General features: G+C 48.4%; 2 protein-coding genes across 2 annotated transcripts in view; both read right to left on the bottom strand.

Annotated features, from left to right (window-relative positions):
* C2CD3 (C2 domain containing 3 centriole elongation regulator) overlaps window positions 1-22,122 on the bottom strand; it is a 607,356-nt gene that overhangs the window by 139,488 nt on the left and 445,746 nt on the right. The window contains exon 32 of the mRNA XM_086933829.1: window positions 10,578-10,680. Within this exon, the coding sequence (XP_086789955.1) occupies window positions 10,578-10,680 (103 nt within the window). The remainder of the gene's footprint in view (window positions 1-10,577; window positions 10,681-22,122) is intronic.
* LOC147693617 (uncharacterized) lies at window positions 978-9,467 on the bottom strand. The gene is made up of 2 exons (XM_086933574.1): window positions 9,411-9,467; window positions 978-3,626 (listed from the first exon to the last, which is right to left on the bottom strand). Exons 1-2 carry the CDS (start codon window positions 9,465-9,467, stop codon window positions 978-980), a joined length of 2,706 nt encoding a protein of 901 aa, XP_086789700.1.

The following is a 22,122-nucleotide window of genomic DNA, read 5'->3' as shown; positions in this document are numbered from 1 at the left end:
ATTGTTTGTCTAGTTCTTCCCGCAGAGGGCGCATTCGCAGCCTGCAATGCGGTATTAATGGTATGCAGGATGACATCGACCCTAGAAGGGACTTGTATTGACGGACTGACAGGCATTTCTTGCGAGCTGATACGATCAACTTTCGTTGACGGTCCTCCGAAGGACGAGCCGTGCACAGTATGGTGTCCAAAATGGCCCCCAGAAATCGTGTGGTTTTGGAGGGTTGCAGAACCGACTTGCGTTTGTTTAATTGATGGCCTAGGTGTCTGAACAACTGAATGCAAGTCGAAACAGCCTGAGAGGTTTCCTCGAAAGATGGAGCCTTGACTAGCCAGTCGTCCAAGTAAGGGAACACCTCCAGGGAATGTGTTCTTAGAAAAGCTGCCACTGGTGCCAACACCTTGGTGAACACCCGAGGTGCAGACCGAAGGCCAAACGGAAGCACCTTGAATTGGAAATGGCTCTTGCCCACTTTGAACCGCAGATATTGTCTGTGAGCTGGGTGTATCGGTATGTGGAAATACGCATCTTCTAAATCCAGGGAAGCCAAGTAGTCGTCTGGGTTCAAAAGAGGAAGAATTTCCAGGAGAGTGACCACCCTGAAAGAGAGTTTGATGAGATAAGTGTTGAGCTCTCGTAGGTCTAGAATGGGGCGCCAAGTCTCTGTCGTCTTCCGCACCAGGAAGAACTTGGAATAAAAACCTCTGCCCCTCTGAGAGAGAGGTACCGGTTCTATTGCCCCTTTGAGGAACAATTGATGAGCTTCTAGATGGAGCAGTCCCAGATGTTTTGTGCGGATGGCGCCCGGAGCTCTTGTTGGAGGAAGATCTTGGAATTCCAACGTATGGCCACTCTGTACAATATTCAGGACCCACTGGTCCGATGTTATACACCTCCAGCTGTTCAGAAAAAAATATATCCTGCCCCCCACCGATGTGACTGGGAGGGTAGGAACAGCAGGTAGAGCCAGGAGGCCGCTATTGCCGCTTGGAGCTGTCACGTCCTTGACGGTTCTGACGTCCTCGCGGAGTTTGGCGAGAGTAAGACGCCGATTGTCCCTGCCGTTGATTGGAGTACTGGGTCTTATAAGACTGGGACGATTGCGATGAATATCTCTGTTGGGCGTTGCCTCTATACGAAGAGAAACCTCTGCCACGAACGCCTTTAAATGGGACCTTACGGTATTTGAGAGATCCCAGTGACTTCGCCGTGTCGGTATCTTTCTTTATGTTCTGCAGGGCATCATCAACATGCCTACCGAAAAGCATCTCTCCATCAAATGGGAGGTCCAGGATCTTATTTTGGACCTCTTGACGAAACCAGGTGGCTCTCAACCAGCCCTGGCGACGTAGCACTGCTGACCCCGCTAAGGCCCGAAAGGCAGTGGAAGCAATGTCCATCGCACAGTCGATAACTTCGGAGGAGGATTTTTCTCCCTCCATCAGCACTCTCTTGGCCTCATCCCTTGTCGCGTCTGGCAATTGTTCCACAAACGGTGCCATGTCACACCACATCTGGCGATCGTATCTGCCTAGAATGGCGAGAGAATTTGCTGCTCTAACCAGCAAGCTGGCCATGGAAGAAAACCTCTTCCCCACGTTATCCAGACGTCTACCGTCCTTGTCCGGAGGCGTAGTCAAAGGTGTCGTTGGATTTTTTGACTTGCTTTGGGCGGCCTGAGAGATCACCAAATCAGGCTTCGGCTGTCCAAGAAGACAAGCTGGACTGCCTTCCGGAGCCTTATACTTCTTTTCCAGTCTGGGAAGTACCGGGATAGCAGTGGCTGGATTCTGCATGATCTTCATGCCTTCCTCCCACACGTGTTCGATTATCGGAATGGACTTGACAGATCTCCTGCATTGCTCCTTGAAGTCATAGAGGAAGCACTCAGACTCCTCTCTCGTAACCGGCAGTCCAAACCTCTTTGACGCCCTCTCCATCAGGTTATGGAACCCCCCTATGTCCACAGGAGGGGATATACAAGTATCAAGACCAGTGGCGTCTGGATCTTGTAGCCCACTGTCACCCTGATCCAGATATGGGTCCTGCAATGGATCAGTCAAGGGATCCACTTGAACAGCATCATCCGAAGAGGTATCCTGCTGGACAGGATTGGTTGGTTCTGGATCCGGTGTCCGAGATCGGACCAGAGGTATAACCTGAGGTGGGAAGTGGGGCACCACCGGCGAAGGAGGCAGACCAGTAACTGACTGTGCTTGTGGCAACCCCTGAGGCGGAGGTTGCGCAGACTGCGTTGAAGGTTCCGAAGGGAACCTGTTTCTATAGTCCTGCAACATCAGCTGAAGATCAGAGATCAGAGAGGCGGGCATGGTCACCATGTCCTGTCCTAAACCAGTGGGACGTCGCTCTTGTGAAACATAGTGCAACTGTTGCTTTCCTGCATGCTCGAAATATTCCTCCGTGTCAGTGTCCTGCAGTTTTACATGCAAGTCTGAGGGACTGTAGGCGTCTCCATAATGGCCAAACTCATCCTCCTCTTCCTCCGACTCATTATCCAGGAGCATATTCGGTGAATGCGACGACACTCGTCGTGGAGACGTCATTTCCGGCGTAATTTTCATCTTCTGCAGTGGGAAATGCATCTTTTGACCCGTCGACGGTCTCGTCGTCGGAGCCGTCGTCGACGGAGCAGCAGTCGTCGACGGTACAGCCGTCTTTGTCGACGAAGTCTTGGTCGTCGACGGGATGATCATCGACGGTACAGCCGCCGTCGTCGACAAAGTCTTGGTCGTCGACGAAGTCTTGGTCGTCGACGGGAAGATCGTCGACGGTTTCGTAGCCAAACTCGTCGTCATAACCATCAGCGTCGACGTCGAAGTTGTCGTGGTCGTCGACTTAGTTTTCGTCGTCGACGAGCCCGTCGACAGCACCTTACCGGAGCTCATCGTCGTCGACGTGGAAGAAGCAATCGTTGACGAACCTGGAACCTTGAATGACGACGAAGACGTCGACGTGGAGATCACTACCGACGACGAGCCCGTCGACGGAGCCAAGGAAACAGTGGGAACTTTCACAGAAGTAATCGTCGTCGACGTACCTGACGTTTTCGTCGTTGACGGACGCTGTTTTTTCTCCGGACCAGTTCCAGGAGTGACAGAAGAGTGTTTGTCACCGGTCTTTTCTTTTTTGGACGGAGGAAACGTAATGGAAACCTCCTTTTTGTCCTTTGAGGCTGTAGCCAATCCCGTAGCCTGTCCCTGCCTCTCCTTTTCACTTCCGTGAGGAGATTGAAGGGGACCAGCCCTCTCAGATCTATCAGAGATCTTGTGAGGGGCCTTAAGAGGGGGCTCAACTGAAGAAGAAGAACCAGGGGGAGACCTACCCCTCTTCTTGGACTTGTGAGAGGACGCTAGAGATGTAGAATCCTCTTCATCTGATGAAAGCACCTCCTTCCGAGTCTTCATCCTTTGAAGCCAGGTCAAAAGTCGACCCTCTCTGTCACGGAGAGTCTTGGTAGAGAAGGTTCTACAAATGTTGCAGTCTGTGGCCTTGTGGTCCGGGTATAAGCAATAAATACAGTTGTCATGCTTATCTTCCACAAAAAGTCGTTTTTTCCCACAAGAGGCACAGGACCTGAATAGGGCCTTCTTCTCCTTGTCGGACAACTTGATAGCAGTTGAAAAAAATTGAAGAAGTAATCCAAAATCCAAAAAGATTGTAGTAAAACTGAGCAGAGCTCAGTGGAGACTCCCTAGCACAACGTGCGGTAGAAAAATCTGAGGCTCTGAGCTCTCTCAGGAAGGTTCTATGGGGTGAGGCTGCTCTGATTGGTCCTGGCAAGAGTTTTGTCTCTTTTACACAAAGAGAGTGATAGGATACAAAATGAGATGAGGCCTAGGCCTGTTTTTCTCTTTTGTTTCTATGGTTTTTGTACTACAGAGGCTCCCATTCCGACGACGGGGAATGATACAAAGCATGGGAATCTATGAAAGTTCCAATACTGGGGTAACGATAGCACAGACTTACTTTTCCATGCAACTTAAACACAACAGGAAGATGCATACACAAGACAAACTTGATCACAATACGCAGGAGAATAGAGTGCACACTGCACGCATGCAAAATCAGGACAACTTAGCTTAAAAAGAAATAATCATACTCAGACCCAGAAAGTATAGGTTAGACATACACTGTGTCATGGCTCGCTCAGGTTACACTGGAGGGTGTACACACAAGACAGCGGCATGCTCAAGTTACAAAAGATGGAAGTGCACTGGCTCAGGTCATTTAAGGCACTCAGGAGGACTGCTGTCAAATTATCATTTCAATTGACAGATACTCATGTGCAATCAATAAATAACACAACCAATTCAAGCAGGAAACTACAAAACTCTCTTCACGTCCAGCGCTGTTTAAATGAAGCTCAAACTATGCCAGAATTTCCAGAACAGCCTCGTTAGAGCACTACTAACCTCAATATACCATATCCTAAGTCACCCAAGCTATTTACAAAGACGGATGGCTCACTAATAACATGTTCCCCACAGAATGCTCACATTTTCCTTGTCCCGCTTGTTCACAGTGGTCAGAGGTGTTCTTGTGGATATCGTACTAACTGTTGTGAAAATCCGCAGGACAGGCGAGGATATCCGAGAATCCCTGAAAGGGTTGTCTCAATAGCTGTATTCTAGTCCAGAGGTGGGGCAAGTTACAGTCCTTTAACGCAGAGGGTGCGGGGTATCCTGCCCCCGCTCTAAGCGGCACAGGGTCATTGCACAGACAACAGCAGAGCTAAACACGGGGGGGTGTCAGTGCATCGATATAAAGTGCTAACAGAAGGGAAGTCAAACCAATAGGAAAGCGAGTCAGCCGGGCCAGAGAACCCAAGCGCAGCCCATCAAAGCAGAAGCCGTAGCACAGCAGTGCAGAAAGATCATTACGCGTGAAAGCTGGCACTGCCAGGACTTCTTCGCAACTCTCGGACCCAGCGAGCGGCTCTCATGGGTGTCAGCAGATCCCCTGTTCACTGCTAAACTCAGGTCCTCCACCAATGCCTCCGCTCCCATCCAAGATGGACGCTGCACTTCTGTTCGACCCAGCCAAATAATCGAATGCTGGGCTCTCCGCCGGAAGTGACGTAATGGTGGCCTGGCTGGTCTGTGAGTGAGTCCGATGTTGCTAAGGGAAACATTGGTTGTTTAAGCTAACGGAGAAAGGAGTGTGGAGCAGGACTGGGCTGGAAGAAGGCCCATTCGGTCGTAACCGGGGGACCCAATAAAAACAAGCCAAGTCCTTTTCAGACTGGGGGGTGTGTTTTTTTAGGTTTGAGTGACTGAAGATGTCACAGATAGAAAGAACCTAAAAAACACGCCCGAATCCGGAAAAGACGGGGCTTAAAGGAGGGACGCCTCTCTCCTCCAATGGCTGGCCAGCCAATGGAGAAGAGGGGCGGGTTCAAGCCCCCTAACTAAGAAACAATAAATCTCGGCGCTCCGCCTACACTGCTACCCAGTGTGACGCAGTCCTCGACCTCAAAACACAACAACAAATACAATATAATAGGATAGCCTAATGGAAATACCCTCCTCTGCAAATCAATTTTGTAATAATTGAATGGGACGTTCCACCAAACTTGCGTTTCAGGGCACCGAATGGCCTACAATACAAAACATCCCTGAAAGACCCACTTTTTTTTGGTCGAAGCCTATCAAACAGCGAGGCTGTCTGGTTTTCTGAATACATCTTGCTGACATTCAGAAAGCTTCCCTGGGAATGCATTCTGCCCAGTGCTTACCATTGGCTTTGTGGTTTGTAATTCACATTTCCTTGCTATTTGCTAGCTTGGTTTGTTTTAGGCTGACCAGCTTGTGTTTGTCCCTACCCTTGCCCAAACCGTATTTACTGTATCCTTCCGAGAGCTCACTTTTTGTGAACAGGCCTCTAAATCTTGCTCTTATCTTGTTACATTTGCTGTGCATTTACACACAAAGGTCGAATGTCAGGCTCCGTCTTCCGAGGGAGATTGGTGTTTACTTTTATTTCTGTGACTTTGTGAGAGCGTTCATAGGAAAGCAAGAGGAAGGGAGCACGCTCCTGCCCCTCCTTTGCTACAGTTTACGATGCTGTAACACAACCCTTAAAAGAGGCTTGCAGGGAGAAGGTGCAAGCACAATCCGTGGAAAAAATGATTAATGTAGAAGTTCTTCTATCAAAGCACTGTGTGACCCTCCAGTGAATGTCTAATGATCTTTCTGCTTACAGTTAGCAAGTCAGTGAGCAAATAGCCTCAGTAAGTGCAACAAATGCACTAGCACTGTGCCATAAAAAAACTAGACAACACAGATTACTGCTTTCATGAAATCAACAAACAGGAGCCCGGACACCAACTACAATATTTATACTACAGCCTTAAACATCATGCCTATGTCAAAACATAGTTTTTATACTATTTGGTGGATGGCTGGGTTATCAACAATGAAATAGGTGAACATGTTTAACTGAAACAAGAACGGCCTACCACCTGGGCTGTCTTTAGCACTGCTGGTATCGGATGTATGACGTTAGAACGCATACATTTACAACGCGTACCATTACAACGCGTTCGTAACAACTTAAGTTGTTACCACGCATTGCGCTGGGGGGGGGCGCAAAATTGAACAATTTAATTTACTATTCCAACACCAGTCCCCGTGGATAGTAGGGAAGGTGTTGGGATAGTAAATTAAATCATTTACTATCCTTGAGCGCCCCCCAGTGCAATGCGTGGTAACTTTCGTTGTTACGACCGTGTTGTGAAGGTATTCCGTTGTAATGCTTGCGTTCTAAACGCTGCATACCCTGGTATCTGGTGTGAAACTCTACGCCACTTAACTCTGTGCCTCTCTACTCTACTCTGTACCCCTCTACTCTATCCCACTCTACTATGCACCATTGCATGCTTCATCACTGGACTATACACCACTCTACTCTGTTCCTCTGCACTCTACCCTGCACCACTGCACTCTACCCTGCACCACTCTACTCCACTTCCCTCTTCTCTAAAAGTTTACTCTTCGCCACTGCACTCTACTCTGCACCACTCTACTTAACTCAAAACCAATGTACTCTACACCAATCTACTCTGCACCACTGTACTTTATGACACTTCACTCTAGGCCATACTACGACCCTCCACTCTATGACACTCTACCTCATTAGCACCACTTTCACACCCCACTCGACAACACTACACCAATCTACAACACTAATTCAGGGTACGATTCTCTATGCAACTCCATGCCACTTTACTCCACTCTGTTGTCTGACACACTACTCCTCTCTACTCCACTCTATGCCACTCTACGCCACTACACTCTACGCCACTCCGCGCTACAAAACTCTAATCCTCTCTATGGCACTCCACTTTACAACAATCTGCTCTGCTCTACACCACTGTACTTTACAACATTCTACTCCACTCTTCACAATACCCTCTAAGCCACTCTGCTAGGCTTTACACCTCTCCGCGACACTCTATGCCACTTTACTCCACTCTGACACTATGCCACTTAACTTTACATCCTTCCACTCTATGACACTCTACTCCCTCCATGACACTCCAAGACACTCCTCTTCACGCCACTCAACTCAACACCACTCCAAAACACCCCACTTTTCTTTACGACATTGCACTTCACATCACTCTCCTTTACGCCACTAACTTTTAGCCAAGCTGAACAGTAGTCACACTGGTGTGCAAAATTGTTAAAACATTTTGGCAAAACCAATAGGTCTTGCATAGGTGAGACCTATTGACTTTGCTAACGCTTGTTGATTTTCTGAGAGTAACTTCTGTCAATCATGCCTCAAACACTAGGGTACTTTGGCTACAGCAAAAAGGCAAAGCTGTGAGCAGCCTAAGACATAGGGCTGGGGCTGTTGTAGGATGCAAGCAAAGGATTGGTTGTCAGCCGCTGAGTGCGATATTGCAGATTTATCAGATGAAGGCGGTGGCTACAACATCTATGGTGCTGTTATGGAACCACATAAATGTATTGGTTGTACAAAAACATAGAAAATAGTTTTTTGAGATCTCCATTATGTTTAGGGTTAGCTACTACCGAGGTAAAGCGAAAACTTCAGCTAAGTGCTAATCCTATTAAATATTTAGTTACATTTTCTCACTCTTGTATTGAGTCTGTTGTTACATGAAGCCTTATGCAGATCGATACCGTAGCCACTTATGGACATCGTACCTTCCAGTGGGTGCACATAACAATGGGTGTTTGTCCATACTACGAGTATATTATGAATAAGGAAAAGAACCTGTTTGATAAACGTGTGAAAACTCGTACAAATGTTCAGCTTGAGTCTCTGCTATTCAGGTACCCACCACCCGTACAAGGGTGATGCTGCTTTTAACCACTTCTGGCCACAATATGCTGGAAGATACTCAAACACTGTGTCTGTGGTCCAGGGTGGGTACACTGCCAACCCGTCATTACATGTTTAAAGGTAGTGAACCTGAGGACCCGGATGGTATTGTTATAGAATGGGAAGTAGGGAGGAAGAGAAGATGTTTTCCAGTTATATAATGTGCACCCTTCCATCTGCTGATGTCATAGGCGCCTGCTCTTAGCCTTCCAGAGTGGTAAACATATTGGGCATTAGATGTAGATTCAGACCTCACCATAAAATATTAGGACTCAAGGAGGCCAGCATGTGTTTCTGGCAACTCAAACTGCTTAGAAAAATCTGGCCCTATAACGACAACATCTACCATATTCCCGCAGTATAGGCATTAGTCCAGTCTCACCTGGACAACGGTAACACCTGATACATGGGGCTTCCAGACAAACTACTAAAGTGCCTGCAGATAGTCCAAAACATGGCCAGTCGTTTCAGCATTGGGACCGCCTTGAAGAAAAAGCATTTCAGTGGTCACAGCCACGAAGTGGAACAAACTCCCCAGCAAGTTTCACTCTTCACCTGCTGTGTTCTCTTTTTGTAAACTTAAAAAAAAAATACCTATTACATTTGTCAAATAAACTATTGTGCCCATTTCTTTTACTGTCTTCTTTTTTGCTAAACTGTCAGAACTAAGAAGCCTCGGTGAATGTTCGCTTAATAAATACAAACGATAAATATAGTATCTGCATGAATTGACTGTTGCGTTTGTTCATGAATTATAGTATTAATGATAACAATGCCACCGCGCTGCGCCAGAGAAACAGCTCTGCGTTGTATCTTTCGGAGGCATCCTACATCTGGTCTCCATTGATGAGTACATGCAAGGCTAACTTGGTCTCTATTGAGGAGTACATGCAAGGCTAACCCAGTCTCCCCTGATGAGTACATGGAAGGCTATCCTGGTCACCACTGATGAGTACATGCAAGGCTAACTTGGTCTCTATTGACGAGTACATGCAAGGCTAACCCAGTCTCCACTGATGAGTACACACAACGCTAACCTGGTCTCCATTGATGAGTGCATGCAAGGCTAACTTGGTCTCTATTGAGGAGTACATGCACGGCTAACCCAGTCTCCACTGATGAGTACATGCAAGGCTAACCTGGTCCCCATTGAAGTGTATATGAAAGGCTAACCTGGACACCAATGATGAGTACTTGCAAGGCTAACCTGGTCTCCATTAATGAGTATATCAAAGGCTAACCTGGCCACTAATGAGGAGTACATGCAAGGCTAACCTGGTGGCCATTGAGGAGTACATGCAAGGCTAACCCGATCTCCTTGATGAGTAAATGCAAGGCTAACCTGGTCGCCACTTATGAGTGCATGCAAGGGTAGCCCGGTCTCCATTGATGAGTATATGGAGGGCCACCTGGTCTCCATTGAAGACTACATGCAAGGCTAAATCAATCTCCACTGATGAGTAGATGCAAGCCTAACCTGCTCGCTACTGATGACTAAATGCAAGGCTAACCTGGTCACCACTGATGAGTACATGCAAGGCTAACTTGGACGCCATTGAGGAGTACATGAAGGCTAACCTGGTCTCCATTGATGAGTATATGCAAGGCTAACCCAGCCTCCTGCTTGCAATGACCACATTCTTTCTTGTTTCCCAATCCATCAGTGTCATGCTGAAAACAATCACCATCAGGACTACAAGTCCATACCATAAATGTTTCATCATATTAAAACAAAAGATTATCTTTTTTCCTCTTTATAGCAATTGCTTGTTACACTCAGCGATTTATGTTCTAACTAACATATCTTAATGGAGCCTAGATGATCCAGAAATATATTTTTATGTTAAAAAACTCACATTTTTAAGTATAGAACTGACTAGGAAACCAGCGCATCAAGATCGGATTTGGGAGGTATGAAAGTGGTTGTACCATGTGCGTTGAACCCTTGAAAAACATGCAAGCCATATCTATTTTAATTGGACTTTCATAGAATTGGAACTGGTAAAGACAGGCATGCATGGAAAACTCGTTTATCACTGAGCAGGAGTCAGCTCAACCTCTTAGCACGCAGGGCAATAACAGTTCATCTAGTAATAGCAGGCCACGGCATTCGTTACAATACCATACTTTTTGTTGCACTTCTGTTCCTATTGATGTTAAGGCTAAACAAAACGCACAGTGGAATATACATCTCCTGCACTTACTTTGCGAGTAGACGAAAGGGTGGAGGAAACATTTAGCATTCTCATGGAGGCTTCCAGATGTTGGGGTGGAAGGAAGAAATTAGGAACACGCACTGGATCAGATCTGACGAGAAAAGATGATTAAGGAAAAAGACACAGAGCTAGGCCAATATTCATGCATATATTCCACAGATGTATGCACATTGCACAATGTCTTCAAAAACGTGCCATCCAGGAAGTTGACAAACAGTTCTGAAAAGATTAAATCTGAATTCTAAGTGCATGCAGGGTCCTTCCAAAAGGCTTACGCTTAACTCACAGAAGGCTGCACACCATGCCATCAGTGTGGCCAACAAAGCTAATGATCAGCTATGAAGATCCAACATTAGATCTGAGACGGGAGCCAGGCGTTTTTAAGATGGAAGAGACATATTGGAGGCAGTTGGAAACAATGTGGGTAAAAATGGTCCTTCACCAACTGAATGTATGTGCCCCAAATACAAATCAAATATGAGTTACCATGAAAGTACGATACCATTCTCAAGAAATCTGTTTAGGGTAATACAATAGTATAATGAAACTAAGCTAGATTGAGTCTAAGGATTGTAATGTAATGTAATGTAATGAAAGACGTACTTATAGAGCGCATACTGTCACCCAGAGGGTATCCTGGCGCTTTGACTCAAATCACATCACATGCAGAGAGGATCACGCGGCCCTAGGAAAGAGATGGGACTTCAGGCCCTTTTTGAAAAGGGACAATTTATTCAAATTCCTTAAAGAGAGTGGAAGAGAGTTCCATAGTTTAGCAGCAGTGAAGCCAAAGGAACGGCCTCCCATCCGTGTCCTCAGGATTCGGGGAACAACCACCAGATATGCAGAGGAAGAGCGTAAGAGCCTGGCTGCCGAATACCAATTAAATAAATTCTGAAGAGCAATGGGCCCCATACCATGAAGTGCTCTGAAGACAATGCAAGAAGCCTTGAAGCAGATCCGCTGATGTATAGGCAGCCAATGAAGGTCCCTGAGTGCCAGGGATGACGAGGCAGAACGCACCCGCGAAAGGGCCAGCTTGGCTGCCATGTTCTGGATCCGCTGCAATTGTTTAATCAGAGAACTAGGGCCACCAAGAAACAGTGCGTTACAATAGTCAAGCCTACTGAGTATAATGCTACGCACTACCTCAGGTCTGGCCGACACAGGTAACATTGGGAGAATTTTGCGCAGCATTCTCAGCAGCATCATGCAAGTGCAAATGGTCTTATTCACAAAAGCATCCAGCTACAAATGTGGACCAAAAATAACACCCAAATTACGAGCAGCGTCCGCTGATTCAACAAAAGCCGTGGTAGCGGGAGGCCAGAAATCCACCGGCAGAGGGCGTGGAATCTTGTCTAATGAACAGTGCAGCACCTGTCTTTGATCTATTGAACTGAAGGGAATTTTCCCTCAACCAGTCCGCAGTGGCTAGCATACAACGGTGAAAGGTCTCTGTAGAGACAGCATCCTTACCTTCAAAAGAGAAGATAAGTTGCGTGTCGTCGGCATAGTTTATTTCGGTAATACCAAAGGATTTAATCAACCTGATCAGGGGGCAGAGGTAAAGGTTAAATAAAATGGGACTGATTGCTGACCCCTGAGGAACGCCTTGCCCTATCATTCTAATATCAGACCTAAATGGAGGCAGACTCACTACTTGATGTCTATTGTGGAGATAAGAGACCAGCCAGTCCTGCACTGCACCGACCACTCCATTGTCTTCCAACCTTCTGATCAGAGTAGAGTGGTTCACCGTGTCGAGCGCGGCCGACATGTCCAGCAGCATCAAAAATGCTGCACGACCACTGTCGACACGCGAACATAGGTCATCCAGGACAACCACCAGTGCTGATTCCGTGCCATGGGCTGGCCGGAAGCCGAATTGGGCCACATCTAGGCAGACATTCACCTCTATAAAATGTGAAAGAGACTTAGTAACATATTTTTCCAAGATCTTAATTGGAAAAGGCAGTAAAGAAATGGGTCTGTAGTTCGCGGTGCAGAGAGGATCCAGTGCGGCTTTCTTTAATAAAGGGGATACCACCGCCACTTTCCAACTGTCAGGAACAATGGCAGTGCTAAGGGACTGACAGCAGATTGAGTATAAGAAAGGGAAGAGCTCCGTTTGGAACAACTTCCAAAACTTATGTGGCAATGGGTCCAGCGGAGAACCCGATGATACACTATTGGCCAAGATACAAAAGTCCTCGAAAGATGGAGGGGTAAAGCTGGATAACACCGTATGTGCAATACAGTCCCCAGTGTCAGCTGGAGTCTGTAGACAATACGATTCTATAGTAGTCTGGATGTTAGGGGCACTTGAGGCAGAAAGTCCATTCAAAATGGCAGTTATCTTGTCCTCAAAAGCAGAGGCCAAGGAGTCACAAAGTGCCTGAGAAGCTGGAATACTATTAGTAGCGCAGGCAGGATTGGACAAATTGTTAACGATTTTAAAGAGGGTTTGTGACTTATTAGCCGAGTGTGCCAACGTAACCTCTAAATATTTAGCTTTAGCGCCTTTTATCTGCGCTTTATAACCCTGCAGCAGCTGCTTTAGAAGAATTTTATCTGACTCAAGATAGTGCTTCCTCCAGGTTCTCTCAGCTTGTCTACAATGCAATGTCAGCTGGCAGAGTTCTTTAGAGTACCAGGGGGCTGCACGTTTGGGTCTATCCTTCACTTTCCTTAGAGGAATCGCTTTATCTAAGGATTCCGTGATCTGTAAGCAGAGGTTCTGATAGTTCTCTTCCACTCCTTTCTCCAGGGCAAAGCCACTGGGTAACCGACTAGGTAATGTAGAACATTTCAAAAATTTAGACCACTGCCGACTGGATTTGGTGTTAGCTATGCTATTATCGATATAAGAGTCATTAGGGAGTTGCAATGAGAACTGAATAAGGGCATGATCAGTCCAGCATTGCAGAGTTATTTCCTTGATCTTAACCTCGATTTCGTCTGCAAAGACTAGATCAAGGATATGACCCCTCAAGTGGGTTTGGGAAAGCACCAACTGCTGTAGGTGAATGTTACTACAGGCCTGGCATAGTTCTTTATAGGCTGTATCCAGGGGGCCATTCAACCAAAGATTGAAGTCTCCTAAAATCATAAGCCTAGCTTGGGTATTCGAAAGATCATAAATAAGATCCACCAAATCGTGTGAAACTGTCTTAACACTGCCAGGGGGTCTATAGCAGAGCAGGCCAGAATATAGGGCTCCCTTATAGCCTGTAAGTGAGAAGCCCATCAATTCGATGCCTCGAACATCTTTAACCTCAAACTCAGTCAGGGAGAGTGCCTCCCTAAAGATAAACCCCACCCCTCCTCCTCTACCAGCCACTCGAGGCTTATGTCTGATCTTATAACCAGGTGGGCAGGCCAGACCAAGCTCAACCCCACTGTCAGCTCTTGTCCAGGTCTCAGTGACAAACAGCACATCTAAACCGTGAGTTTCGATTAAAAGTGATATTTCCAGATGGTGTTTGCACAAGGACCTAACATTAAGCAGACCACATAATAACATATGTGTTGGGCTAGCGGCCGCTAATGATTGACTAAGCGGATCAGGTTGCTGGCCTACCTGAATAAGCTCTTCCCTGGAATAGACATAATGAGCGGGTGTGATTTTGGCAGCATAGCTGGCGCTGAGCGCGGCCAGATCACGGACAGATCATGGACAGGCGTAGACGGGATTGCCTCTGGCGCGCCATCGGCGCGCCCGCTGCGCGCTTGAATGTTCTGCCTTAAATCCCCCATTAGGCGCGAACGTCCGAGGAGTCAGCCTCTGGACCCGCAACCAAGATGGCGCCTGTAACCGGCACCTTCCCAATTCCTCCTCCCAAGATGTCGGCCAAATCGCGGCGACGCAATCCCAGAGGAGCCCTAAATCGGCCTGAATCCCGCGAAATGCGGGTTGAAGTCCTTTTAATGTGCGGGTAAGAAGTGTGGGCTAAATATTAGGGCAGCAGCAGAAAAATAAAAATGCAGCAGCGCTATACAGTGAAAGCGGCGCTCTTACAATTAAAGTGCTTTTATAAAGGTAAAAGAGATTTCCAGCTAGAAAGAGGAGCTGCAGAGTGAACGCACATGCTGCAGGTTAAGTAAATTAGAGTCTTTGATTGTAAAATCACTTTACTGACCTCAGAATCCAGGCGCAGTCTTATAGACAGGGCTACTGGAATTATTAAATTATGCGGCGGTTTGTGTACGATTTGCTGCATTTGCCACATCATCCATTATCTGCTGTATAATATGCAGTTTTCAACAAAACATAATTTAGTTTCGAGCTCAAACAGTTCAAAAGTTACTAAAAAAGCAACAACAGGTGTGCCGTACAGTGTAAGGCCCTTTGCAGAGGTGGACTGGTCACCTTTCTGTTGCTTATTGCTATATTTGGGTGATAAGCTGGTATTAATGAGGTGCAACCAATGCCCAGACGGTACTAACAATTCTAAAAATGACAAAATAATGACTTAACCTATCAAAAAATGTGCGGCATCACACTGCATAAATTGCCATTTCTTACTGTATAATTTACTCAACCCTGCTGCATAATTTGGACCTCCCTTCCCGCATAATTACAGTGGTCCTGATTACAGATAATGCATAATGTCACCCATGGATATCAAAGTGTTTAGTTTCTGGAAATGCTGTTCAAATGGTGAAAATTAGGTTTCATGAATAATCCCGTGGCTGGATTTACATTTTATGTGGAACAAGAACTGTAAATCAGAGGAAAAGTACATGTTAAGTTCCACAACACCTCACATACATCCATAGGTTCATCTCCGTCCGCAATCATGGAATGTTCCAGACTGCAGACAGGGCAACCAGCACAAATACTTGTAGGGCAATATGTATATTATTTGGGAGCAAGGGAAAGAAGCAACATGGGCTCCACTCACATTCCAGCAGTCTATACTTACAAACACAAACCAAGAGAGGGGTGCTTGGCAGGTTCTTCTAATGTAAGAGCATGAATAATTGGGACAAATTTTACTATGGTGAGCAACTTGCACCAACTAGTATGTCTAAGTCTCCCTTCTTCCATACCAATGGAAAACACTAAAGCACGCCATTTCGAAGGAGGAAGGCATCTTTATGTGCAGGAAAATTCAGCTGTACAAGTCCCTACAGAAAGCCTGACCCAACTAAGCATCAGCACATGGACAGCTCACTAGGCTGGTTTTACAAATGCAGGCATGGAGCCGACGTAGCTGCCTCGAGGATGATATCTAAGAGGCTGAAATACTGCAATACTGAGAGACACAAGTGATCACCCGAGCATTTAGAGTCTTAAAGTCTTTTTCCCAGGAGAATGACCATCCAATTGCCTTAGGACCAAAAGCCTTGGCCTCCTTCAGGCAAAACCTAAGAAAATCTAACAGAGTATGGGGGAACAATTTCCTGGTTATTGCGCAAATCAGGTAACCCCTTATGCAGGAACTATAAAATGTCCAAAGTTAATCATGTACCTATGAAAAGCTACGAAGGAGTAGGATAAAAAAACAGAATGCACAACTCCCCGATTTGACAAGCCAAAGAAATAAAAAATATACAGTCCATCTTCAATGTCACCAGTTTAATAGTACTGTTGGCCAATGACTTAACCATCCAAATGTACGAGTTACTTACCTACAGTAACGATGTATCTGGTAGAGGCGTTGTCTAGCCGCAGATTCCTTAACTTAGAATTATCCCCAGGTGTGAGACTGGATCCGGAATTTCGTTTGCAGCAGCACCTCTGCACGCTGGGGGACGGCGCCACATGACTCCGCCCTGACGTCGTCCACGGACGTGACGTCAGCGAGGTCATAGAAGTTCCTCCCGGCGCGCTGACATCAGTTTTCTTCAGAGAAACTTTTCCGCTGCACAACGCCGAGCCACCAACTAAACTGTGAAAGTATGGGAACAGTGTGAGAAGGAGGAAAAATTTGTAAAACAAGGTATTCGGATGACGCAGATCGTCATAAAGGACTGTATCAGACACTGTCTACTTACAAACCAAGAAGTAAAAGCAGAGCATCGCTCAGAGAAACAACCCGCAAGCGAAGTGTGGACCCTCCCCAGAGGCTGAGTAACAAGAGAAGAATGTCCCGACAGACAAAAGGAAGACTCATTACAACGCAGAACTGTGCCGGCCAACAAGGGCGGAGCACAGGAAAAACAACAATCCACTGCCAGATGACATTACAAGGATGGCACATCCCCCCTATAGAGAGCGAAGGCCGAAGCACAGCTCAACAGATCCCAAAGAAGGCGACTGCAGAGGAGACAAGCGCCCTAAGTTGATGGAGAAGGCGGAAGGGAGGGAAAACAACAGGAGAAGACCCCACACTGGAAGGACCAGAGTAGAGGAATGCAGACAAAGGGAAAAAAGAGACTTGTGGAGAAGGCGAAAGCGAAAAGCACTGCTCCACAGGAAGAGAAGCCCCCTAGAGGAAGGCAGCAAAGAAGGCAATTTCTAAAAGGGTCGCACCTACTTGAGCACCCAGAGCCAACTGAAAGGAGGCAAGGTGGAGAAGCCCACGCGGAAAGGTCCTCGCAGAACAGGGAGGATGGGTGGGCGTTAAGGAATCTGCGGCTAGACAACGTCTCTACCAGATACATGGTTACCGAAGGTAAGTAACTCGTACATATGATAGAGACATCTAGCCGCAGATTCCTTAACTTAGAATAGATACCACAGCCATAACCCAAGGGGGAGGTGGGTCTGCGACAGAACAACAGAAAGCGCCCAAGATTACTGAGCCGGCAACAGGGGGACAGACTATGGGGTAAGCTGTGGCAGAGCAGCCAGTCAGCATCCCAAGCAGCTCAGAAGAGCAAAAGACAATGGGAGGCAAGGCCTCATAAGATGATCAGAAGGGCGCGAGGCCACACCCGTGTGAATACGGGATTTAATAATGGCACTAAGCCATATCCCAGAATAAAAGAGAGAGTTCATAACAAAGGAAGGAAGAACTACTCCCAGAGCTTAATGGCGCGCTAAATTGGCACCAACCAAGATCTAGAGGACAACATGGAGAGACATAACCAAGCCTACCAGGCAAAAACATGCAAGGGATGCTGGACAGGCAGCATCCACGAAGCCAAGGGCAAGAGGCAGGAACTAAGCAGCGTCTTAGATGTACAGAGGTGAAACATAAGACACAAGAAAACAACAAAGGCTGAAGCACACAGAGGTGGACCACAATGGGAAACATGCACAGAGCAGACAGCTACGGACAACAAAGTGGCATAGCGAAGATGAGCACGGAACTGCCCAACAAGGCAATTTGAAGGCCAGGGGGAGAACGCGCTCAAGGGAGACAGAGATGCAGGCACACCAGTCACAGATTAGGGCGACACCTGAAGGAAAAAAGACACATCCGAGGGGTGTGTTATCAATAGGAACCGTGAAGAAGTGCACGCAGAGCTGTGGAGAACACCCTCAGCTCTCCGGAACCACCACCCCCGACTGGGAGGAGAAGTGTTCCACCACAGAAGAGAGGAACTGTTTAGTACATGAACGGGACAGTCAAAACCCCCAAGAAGAAGAGCATCTAGAAGAGGAGGCTCACCACAGGGAGCGGAACCATGGGAACCCTTGTTGCCGAAGCAGCATGAAAAGACACCGAAGTGTACTATAAGACGTGCACAAGAAAAAAAGCTGCAGTGTAAAAAGATGGCAAACCTGAGCACAAGGCACCTAACTGCTCCCCGAAAAACGGGGATATAGGACCAGACCTCGCAGAAGCGAAGAAAGGTGTAGGCGCATAAAAAGGATACCCAGTGGTCATCAACATGCGGGTTCATGTAGAAAGGGCGAGCCACTAGACCAACGCAGCTGCGGGCACTATAGCAGGAACCCGCCTAATGCACCAGTGGCAGGAGGCAGCCTCAGAAGAAGCATTTTGAAACACACTGAAAAGAGTCAGTAACAAGGTAAAACCTATAGCAGGGTAGTATGAGGCCTCCACGCAAGACGCCAGCAGGGCAAGACCTGTGGCGTGTAGGAGGCAGAGCCAGAAGGCACACCACTGAAAATCGCCCTAAACGGTAAGATAATGGTACCAATAGATGGGGAGAGCCTAAAGGGACCTCCACAACCCCTTGACGCAGAGCAGAGCTACACAATAGCACACAGGTACCCCACCTGGGGTATATTACGCCCCTAAGAAAAACAGGGGAACACCTCTTAGGGTAATCCACAGTCAGAGGTCAAGACACAAACAACATGTGGACCATCGCCACAGAAGGCTTATTGTCAGCCCAAAAACGCACAGTCCAACTTGTGGACACTAAATTAAAGGGTAACCACCCCAGGAAAGGACGACCTGAGACCTGCCAAGTACAAGCCTATGGCGGGGGGAAGGTAGCGCGGAACTGCTGAATCGGCGTGGGCATTAAACAAAAGGAGCCCATCAAAAGGCAGGTCAACAAGGTGCTCCCCAATATTCTCCGGGAAGATGCTATCCCGCAGCCAAGCATGGCGGCGTAGAGCCACCGAACCGGTCATAGCTCGGCCTAAGGAATCTGAGGTATCCAGGGCCGAGCGGATAGTAAATTCTGCTAGATCACGGTTGTCACGGGTAGATGCAGGAGGTCAACACGAGCGCCCTCAGAGGTGGAAGAGAGAAGAGACTCAGCAGAGTCCAAAAGGTCAGAAATAGCCTGAGCCAAGACACACACTGTATTGAGTGAGCGAAGAGCCGCCCTATTGGAGGCGAAGATATTACGACCCCTCGACTCCAGCCCTCTGGACTCCCGGGAGGGAGGAAGCAGCAGCTGAGAGCTGAGGCAAGGAAGGAAAGGCAGCCTGCAGAACAATCTCCTGAACATCTGGGTAAACAAACAAGCAAACTGGATCGTTCAGGGCGGTGGCAGTGCATGATAGAACGAGCCACCGGATCACCCGACGCCGGCCGAGCCCAGGTGCCCAGAAGGGCATCATAAAGAGAGACAGCGAAAGGCAGAAGCGGCTCTACATTTCCCGAACTGTGGTTGAGGACATCCAATAGGGGGTCAACAGGCAGGGAGACTCAAGGGGGCTGCATACTCAAAATGCAGGCGGCCAAGGAAACGACCCTTATAAATGCTGCACCAGCCTCGGTAGCCCTCTGAGGAGGGGACAGTAACCGGGTGAGCGCTGTAAACTGAGTCTCCCACTCCAAGGGTGTTGTCAGATGAACAGAGGATTAGACTATGGGGTAAGCTGTGGCAGAGCAGCCAGTCAGCAACCCAAGCAGCTCGGAAGAGCAAAAGACAATGGGAGGCAAGGCCTCATAAGATGATCAGAAGGGCCCGAGGCCACACCCGTGTGAATACGGGATGTAATAATGGCACTAAGCCATATCCCAGAACAAAAGAGAGAGTTCATAACAAAGGAAGGAAGAACTACTCCCAGAGCTTAATGGCGCGCTAAATTGGCACCAACCAAGATCTAGAGGACAACATGGAGACACATAACCAAGCCTACCAGGCAAACGCATGCAAGGGATGCCGGACAGGCAGCATCCACGAAGCCAAGGGCAAGAGGCAGGAACTAAGCAGCGTCTCAGATGTACAGAGGTGAAACATAAGACACAAGAAAGCAACAGAGGCGGACTACACCACGCTGAAGCACACAGGGGTGGACCACAACGGGAAACATGCACAGAGCAGACAGCTACGGACAACAAAGTGGCATAGCGAAGATGAGCACGGAACTGCCCAACAAGGCAATTTGAAGGCCAAGGGGAGAACGCGCTCAAGGGAGACAGAGATGCAGGCACACCAGTCACAGATTAGGGCGACACCTGAAGGAAAAAAGACACATCCGAGGGGTGTGTTATCAATAGGAACTGTGAAGAAGTGCACGCAGAGCTGTGGAGAACAACCTCAGCTCTCCGGAACCACCACCCCCGACTGGGAGGAGAAGTGTTCCACCACAGAAGAGAGGAACTGTTTAGTACATGAACGGGACAGTCAGTCAAAACACCCAAGAAGAAGAGCATCTAGAAGAGGAGGCTCACCACAGGGAGCGGAACCATGGGAACCCTTGTTGCCGAAGCAGCATGAAAAGACACCGAAGTGTACTATAAGACGTGCACAAGAAAAAAAGCTGCCGTGTAAAAAGATGGCAAACCTGAGCACAAGGCACCTAACTGCTCCCCGAAAAACGGGGATATAGGACCAGACCTCGCAGAAGCGAGTCATGTGGCACCGTCCCCCGGCACGCAGAGGAAGCCCCATGGACGAATGAGGGTCCTGAAAGGGCTCTTGAGGAGGTAGAGAGTCCGCCGAAGCCACAAATTCCAAGGAGGGAGAGGCAAGGACGGATCCAGCATCGACGGACGTCGGGGTGACGCCAAACTCCCTCCGGAAGCCTCCGAAAGGAGTCTATGATCCGGCGTCGAGGGGGTGCCAGGACATCAACCACAACAGGCTCCAGTTCTGAAGAAAGGAACGGTGCTGGAGCTGGGGAGGCAAGTCTACAGCGACGGACCAGCGCCAACTCTGCCTCAACCACAACAGGCTCCGATTCCGAAGTAAGGAGCGGTGCCAGAGCCGGGAGGCAAGTCTATGGTGCCAGCTTGGCCTCCAAGAAGGCAGCCGGATGACCGGAAGGCCGAGGCCGGCTTGTAGACGAGCTACGAGTACCAGCAACCACCTGTGACGCCACAGAGAGCCCCACTGAACTATGCAGCGCGGTAGGGGTGCTATGGGCTGAAGAGGGGGACCCAGCCGGGCCGCACCCTGGTGACGCCATACCTCCATGATCCCTAGAGGCAAGGTGCTCAGTCGGCACTGGGGGCGAACCCACAGGCGAGCCCACGGGAGACCCCGCATGCAGCAGAGGGTTCTGGGAAGCCCCAGGGAGAGGAGGGGACCCAAGGGAGGCCTGCAGGGCGGCGGCATAAGCAGCCATTTGGGTCTGAATCAACCCGTGCCAGGAAATTGCAGATAGGGGAGGGATGACTCTCGGGGCGCACGTCCAGAGAAATCCGGGAACTAGTGCCCTCAACAACAGAAGGAAGGAAGGCCGATGACCTCGGTGACAGGTGCCAGGACTAACCACAGGAACCAGACGGCGACCGACACCGCAAACGGAACCCACTGCCCCCAGGACCTGCCGCCGAAGAGGAGGCTGGGGCCTGTGACGACTCCGACCGGGACAGACAAGCCGAAAGTAGCTTCATCCGGCGCTCCCGCCGGGACTTCGGCTTGAGCTGTTGGCAGGAGTTGCAATCCGTTGATCGTGGTGCTCGTCCAGACACCACATGTAGATAAGGTGCGAGTCCGTCGCGAACATTTGCCGTGAACAGGAGGCACACGTTTCAAAGCCCGAAGGCATTGCACACTGTTCCAGACGCAAAGCGGTAAAGGGGGCCTGAAAACAGGCCAGAGGAACCGCTTACTCCGGATACGCGTTGCACGCGAAAAAGAAGGAAACTGACGTCAGCGCGCCGGGAGGGACATATATGACCTCGCTGACGTCACGGCGGAGTCATGTGGCACCGTCCCCCGGCACGCAGAGGTGCTGCTGGAAAAACATTTCCAGATCCAG

Source organism: Lissotriton vulgaris, chromosome 8, assembly GCF_964263255.1.
Source record: "Lissotriton vulgaris chromosome 8, aLisVul1.2, whole genome shotgun sequence".
Lineage (NCBI taxonomy): Eukaryota > Metazoa > Chordata > Amphibia > Caudata > Salamandridae > Lissotriton > Lissotriton vulgaris.
This window is presented reverse-complemented; position numbering and strand designations above follow the sequence as displayed.